Genomic DNA, 6,894 nt, shown 5'->3' on the forward strand with positions numbered 1-6,894 from the left:
GGCCCTGTCCTGCCCTGTCTGAATCACCCACCCACAGAATCTGGGTTCCCCGGGGTGCATTGGCTTCATGCTGCCACATTTTAGGGCATTTTGCTCCTCATTTTTTGGAGCTGGGACATCCTGTATAGTTAATAGAAATGTGTTTGGCTCTGAACTTCCTAGCTGCCAAAACAGGGAGAGAATTATAGTTCTTTACGATACTCTGAGAGTTTGCACAAGACCAACGAGTCAAGACGTTTGCTAAAAACCAGGAGACAGTTCTTCGTTTGGGTTCTTGTGAAGACGACGTGGTGCTACGTGACTTTTGGTGCCCAACAGCAAATGTTATAGAACGGTTTCTCCTGGATTCTCTCAATGGGCTGTAAGACCCCAAATCACAATCTGGAAAAATCAAGTGGTCCAGTAGCCAAACCGAGGTCTCTGCAGGTCTGGCTCAATCAAAGGGGATATTTTCTAAGGATCAGGAAGCAATTGAGGCCCTGCCTTTATCACCAGCACCCAGGGCAGACCCTGGCACAGAGAAGATGCTTCAAAAGTATTTGTTGAATGAATAAGGAATAAATGGCTCTCCATTAATTCAGATAATCCATCAACCTGACTTCTCATAACAGAAGGGTGTGGGGAATACCCAGGTTAAGACACTAGGAAGTCAGCTTTGGAATCGAGAGAAATCTAGGTTCAGATCCCATGGATGTCCCTGATTGGCTGTGTGACCCTAGGAGAGTTACTCAGTGTCTCTGGCGCTGATTTCCTTGCTTCAGGGACAGGGAGGAGATGAGCAGTCACTTCCCAGTGTAGTAGGAACTGCAGTGATGTGCGTTTTTAAAGGATCTGGGGGCAGAGCTGAGGTCCTTTGGAACCAAGGACCTTTCCCTTTTGCTCACTCTCTCCTTCCTACGTTTCACACTCCCCCGGCCACTTGAGAACAACAAGCTTCGGTTTCAAGTGGTTCCCCTGGGAATGGGGTCCCAGGTAGGGAGCCAGGGCGGGACCATCTCCCCAGCACTCAGGGCTGATCTAAAAACAGGCCCCAGAGCCAGGGGTGACCTCCTCACTCTGCACGCCCCCGTCCCTGCTCTTTGGGGAAGCAGGCCAGCCAGGGCGCCCTGTCCTACATGCCTCCCTTTCTCCCCTCCCCCCTCCCCCCCATGTCAGGCTTCTCCTCTCGAGGAGGGAACTGTAAGTACTTTAGACAACAGGCTGATAGTGTCAAAGAGATGGATGGGACAGGCAGCTTATCTCTCTTAAAGAGACATGACCGGCTGGGCCTGCGGCTCTTCCCCCCTCCTCTTGCTTCCCAGCCTGTGAATTTAATTTTCTTTCAGACACATGCACGTAAGCACAGATGCACACAGACCTGGGAAGCTTCTTTCTGTTTCTCGCGGCCGCTTACCTTGTCTTGTTCACTGAACTCATTGCCTATAAAACTCAGACGGCAACCAGGATGCAGATCGTATCCCCTTAAGGAGGCTGATTCTGGAAATTTCAGGTGGGGGGTGGGGCAGGATGAAGAAACTATCCTCCCCTCCCCTCAGCAGAATGAATTAAAAAAAACAAAAAGGAAAGAAAGAAGAAAACCAGAAAGAACTCAGCTCCTCCTCACCCTTCTTACTACTCCCGACTTGTAGGCTCACATTCCAGATTTTGGATTCTAGAGTTGTATTCCTAGGTGTGACAGCATGCCCCCGCTTCGGGGCTGCAGGAGGCAGTGTGAAAAGTGGAGGTGCTCGGGAGTATGGCCCCAAATCTGAATCCAGAGACCCAGGGATGAAGGGATAGCATGTTTGGCGGGGGGCTATTCCCAGGAAAGTATAGATTGCGAATCAGCTTGGGCACTCTGGAGCGTTGTCAACTCCCAAGAAAAAAAGGTGCACCCCTCCCAATACAGCCAGTTTCCTTCAGGATCCCTACCCCAGAGGTGTTGTTCTCAACCAGGCGTGATTTTGCTCCCCAGAATCTAGCCATGTCTGAACACTTTTTATTTTATTTTATTTTATTTTATTTTATTTATTTGACAGAGATCACATGTAGGCAGAGAGGTGGGGGGGAAGGGGAAGCAGACTCCCCGCTGAGCAGAGGGCCCCATGCGGGGCTCGATCCCAGGACCCCGGGATCATGACCTGAGCTGAAGACAGACACTTCACTGACTGACTCAACAGGATACCTTTGGAGACATTTTTTTAACTGACATACAATGGATACAGAATATCCTATCAGTTTCAGGCATACAGCATAGTGATTCAGTATTTTTGTATCTTACAAAGTGACCCCCGTGCTAAGTGTAGATACTGTCAGCTCGTGGAGTTGTTTTGATATTATTGACTCCGTTTCCTATGTTGTACGCTATAGCGCCGTGACTTGTTTGCTTCATAACTGGAAGTTTGTACCCCCTAATCCTGTTCCTCTATGTCTGGAGACAGTTTTGATTGTCGTGATGTCTGTGTGGGTTGCTGCTCAACATCGCAGCGCCCAGGACAGCCCTCTGCCAGGGAAAGGGATTATCCAACTCTGAATGACCCCCCCCCCACCCTCAGGAAATCCGTACAGATGCCTCAGGAAGAATGCACAAAGGACTCAGCAGGCTTTCAAACAAACAAGCAAACAAACAAAACAAAACAAACAGAAAAAACTTGGAAACAGCTTAATATGCATGACTAGGAGACTGACTCCTTGAATAGCTCCTGACCATGGCTGTGGGCTGAAATCACCAGGAATTCTTACATCTGATGCCTAGAGCCCGCTCTCTGAGTTCACTCGATTTGTGCGCAAAGGGACCCAGGCATCCCGATTTTATGAAGGACCCTCCTAAACACCTTCACCTTGGTGTTTTAATGCACAGTCAGAGCAGAATAACCTAGGTTTCTGTCTCCCTTCAGAAATGCTGTGTAGTGTGAAAAGAACCAGGTTGATCTGTGCGTGTCTATGAGGCAAGATCCCCAGACATCACTGAATGGAAGAAACCAGGGACAGAATCGTCTATTCAAGGAGATGCCACTTGGAAAAGAAAAAAAATAATCAACCCGCCCCACTGGGAAAGTCTGAATACTGATGGCTACACAGGCAAATTAGCTACCTAATGCGTGAGGTACCGTGGGTCAAGCCTAAAATGGGTTCTAAAAAGATGTATCTCCCCGCCCCCCAACGGTGCTGTCAGTAGTGGTTACTTCCTGGGAGATGTTGAGGGGACCAAGGTGGGGCTGGGGTCCTTGTGGCCTTATCGGCAAGGTTAATTTTTTTTTAAATGTTGATTTATTTAAAAGTAACAAAACCCCACTACACATTAATATCAAAACATAGTTTTATAAAAACAAAAGAGAACACATTTTTATGAAAAATAACTGTTTCCCCAAATAAAAAAATATTTAATTTTTTTAAGCAAGCAGAGCGTATTCGTGGTTTTATAAGTGTGACTTTACAGTAGGAAAACAGGAAACAATTGGGGATATAGTCCACTAAAATCCAGTGAAATGGGACATTGTCTGGGGGCACCAGACCTTTCTCTGCTGAGGCCGGGGCCTATGTATGTATTTAATATCTGGAGGCAGAGACTTCTTGCTTGTTCTCTTCCCACAGCCCCAGCTTTGGGGCTGCCCCGAGCCTTCACGTGTGCCCTGAGCTATGGACAGCTGATTGGAGCAGAGGCTGACAGCCACTCATTTTATTAATAAGTGTCATGGCCAGGGAGCTTAAAGTGCCAGATTTCTCTCTCTTTCTTTCTTCCCAGAAGGCTGCTGTTAGTGATCAAAGCTGTTCTGTGTCTCTGGGCAAGGTGGGGGAGAGCAGAGGGGCCAGGAGGCTGTCCCACCCCCAGGGGCTGGAGAGCCCCACCTGGACTGAAGAAAGGAGAGGGGAAAGGCTGGAAGCAGAAAGACGCGCGGGGGACTCGCGCGGGAGCCCCTCCACTCACACCTGATCAGTTAATTTCCATTTGTTGCACACCTATTATGCGCCAGGTCCTGTGTTGGGCGATGACAAGCTCTCTGGAGTGCAGTGAGCTGGGGCAGGGGGGATTTCAGGACAGTAAGTGCAAAGGTGGGGACAGAAGGAGGGGACGCAGCGAGAGAAAGCAAGGGACCAGAGTCTCCTTTGTCTTCATGCTCATTCCCTTCTCACCTCTGATTCCTCGCCGCTACATTCCTCTAGCTGCACCCCAAATAGCCACACTCGCTCAGCACTTGGGCATTCTGTTTTGCCTTGTTTTCTGTATGTGCCCACAGGTGCCCTCAAATTGTTTCAGGCGTGACTGTCTTGCCCTGCTGAGATTGGATGCCCTCCCACCTTTGAGGCCTCTCGGGCAGATCCCATCAGTTCCTGCCCTCATCATGTCCTTTTTGTCTTGCCCTGATCAAGGCAATAGCACACCCATGGCAATCCCATTCCTTTCATTTGGTTAAATGTTTGCTTGTAGTTGGAAGTGGCCAGGGGAGGGGTGCCTGGCTGGTGTCTTGGTTTTGGCTCAGGTAGTGACGTCAGAGTCATGAGATGGGGCCCTGTATCAGGCTCCATGCTCAGCAGGGAAGTCTGCTTGAGACTCTCTTTCCCTCTCCATCTGCCCCGCCCCACCATGCTCTCTGTCTCTCTCTAATAAAACTAATAAATAAAACTTAAAAAGAAAAAAAGAGGTGGCCATGTGATTCATGGCCCAAGAATCATGAGGAATCCTCCTGTGGGGTATTTCTAGGAAAAATTCTCCTTCTTGTTAAAAGGGAACAATTTTTTGTCGGTCCCTTTCTCCTGGATTTGGACAGTGGAATGAAATGCAATATGGGTGCTCTGGCAGCTATTGTGTGACCATGAGGCAACAAGGATAAGACTGGAAGCCTTGTTAAATAGAGTGAAGAGAAGGGATAAGAAAAAAAATCTGCAGTTTGATAAATTTGTTGAGCAGCTGAAGCAACAGATAGGAGATTTTTACCCTCAGACTTCTGTTAAATGACATATTAATAACCAAGATATTTTAATATTGTTATGGTTTATTTGACTGTTACTTAATTATTTAAAATATTTATTTGTTCATTTTTGAAAGAGAGAGAAAGATAGAGAGAGAGGGAGAGAGGGAGAGAGCAGGGGATAGGGCAAAGGGAGACAATACCCAAGCAGACTCCCAATGAGTATGGAGCCCAGCATGGGGCTCAATCCCATGACCTATGAGATCAGAGCCTGAGCTAAAACCAAGAGTTGGACGCTTAACCAACTGAGCCACCCAGGTGTCCCTTGACTGTTACTTCGAACAGAACATATCCTAAATGACAGATCATGACAAGGAGGATGAGAGATCCAGATACTGTCTCATCCAATCCCCATCTTGGACAGATGACACTGAAGCTCAAAGAGGGAAGAGGCTGGTGCAAGGTCACACAGCAAGTCACTGGCAGAGCTGAAGGCAGGATCTTCTGCCTCACTGGTCCAAATGGGAACCTAGGATATCTGTCTGGCATTCCTAGGGAAGGTCTCAATGAATGGTCTCAGTGGATGACAGAACTGTCATGAAATGTACATTTTCACTCCCTTTCCCATTTACAGAAATGTCAGGCACATTAAGGAAGAAGCCAGAGGGGTCTCAGATTTCTTGTTGCCATTGACATAAAGGAAATAAAAAGTCCTTAGAAAACTAAGTATATTAGCTTAGGTCTGTGGGCTAGCGTTTAAGAAATATCAGACTTGGCTACAAACACATCAGTTGACAAAGAAGGAAGTGTTGTCATACACTGACCCATCCATCCATCTGCCCACCCACTCACCTGCCCATCAATCCATCCAACCATCTGTCATCCACCTATTCATCCACCCATCCACCCACCCATCCATCCATCCACCCATCCATCCATCCACCCACCCATCCACCCACCCACCCATCCACTCACCCATCCATCCATCCACCCATCCATCCATCCATCCATCCATCCATCCATCTGCCCACCCACTCACCTGCCCATCAATCCATCCAACCATCTGTCATCCACCTATTCATCCACCCATCCATCCATCCATCCACCCATCCATCCATCCATCCATCCACCCATCCATCCATCCATTCATCCATCCATCCCTCCATTCATCCATCCATCCATCATCCATCCACCCACCCATCCACCCACCCATCCATCCATCCACCCATCCATCCATCCATCCGCCCATCCACCCACCCATCCATCCACCCATCCACCCACCCATCCATCCATCCACCCATCCACCCATCCATCCATCCATCCATCCATCCATCCATCCATCCATCCGCCCATCCACCCACCCATCCATCCACCCATCCACCCACCCATCCATCCATCCACCCATCCACCCATCCATCCATCCACCCATCCATCCATCCATCCATCCACCCATCCATCCAATCATTCATTAAAAAAATACTTACCAGGTGTGGGTGGGTGGCTCAGTAGGTTAAGCATCTGCCTTCATCTCAGGTCACAATCACAGAGCTCCTGGATGAAGGAAGGAAGGGAGGGAGGGAGGAAGGGAGGGAGGAAGGTTGGGTAGGAAGAGTCTCAGACTGCAGTGCAGTTCTTAAGAAGGTTCAGCAAGGCCAATGGCAAGTGCTTATGCCAAAGTCATCCGTCAGAGAAATCCCATGTCTCCCAGGAACGCACTCATCCTAGTATCCCTTGGCTAGAAGCAATCCAAGGGAAGCGTGGTGCAAACTTGGCAATGGGTTTCAAACTGCAGCAGCTGGAGCGCTTGGTCAATTACCCCTCCCATAGCCAGGGGTGGTGGTGGGTGGGTGGTGGTGGTTCCTATGAGGAGCCTTTCACCACCGCTACGATAGTGTCTTTGTATTCAATTCTCCTGTCCACCCTATGGAGAGGCAACCTAAACTGATTCCACCAGAATGCATCCAGCTGCTCTAAAGAAAATTTACATCCGACAGCTCTCAAGGTG

The 6,894-nt window shown here is 48.7% G+C and overlaps 2 protein-coding genes across 2 annotated transcripts in view; both read left to right on the forward strand.

Moving 5' to 3' along the window:
- The window catches only part of TBX5 (T-box transcription factor 5), a 62,916-nt gene extending 57,860 nt beyond the window's left edge, over nucleotides 1-5,056 (forward strand). Inside the window, exon 10 of the transcript XR_004277921.1 lies at nucleotides 5,037-5,056. The gene's annotated coding sequence lies outside the window, so the exon portion shown is untranslated. The remainder of the gene's footprint in view (nucleotides 1-5,036) is intronic.
- Nucleotides 3,969-6,331, forward strand: LOC116571524 (splicing factor 3A subunit 2-like; the record flags this gene model as incomplete). The annotated part of the gene is made up of 2 exons (XM_032309476.1): nucleotides 3,969-4,020; nucleotides 5,643-6,331. Coding segments are annotated over exons 1-2 (741 nt in total), but the record flags the coding sequence as incomplete, so codon positions are not given.
- Nucleotides 6,332-6,894: the final 563 nt, after the last annotated feature.

Source organism: Mustela erminea, chromosome 13, assembly GCF_009829155.1.
Source record: "Mustela erminea isolate mMusErm1 chromosome 13, mMusErm1.Pri, whole genome shotgun sequence".
Taxonomy (NCBI): Eukaryota; Metazoa; Chordata; class Mammalia; order Carnivora; family Mustelidae; genus Mustela; species Mustela erminea.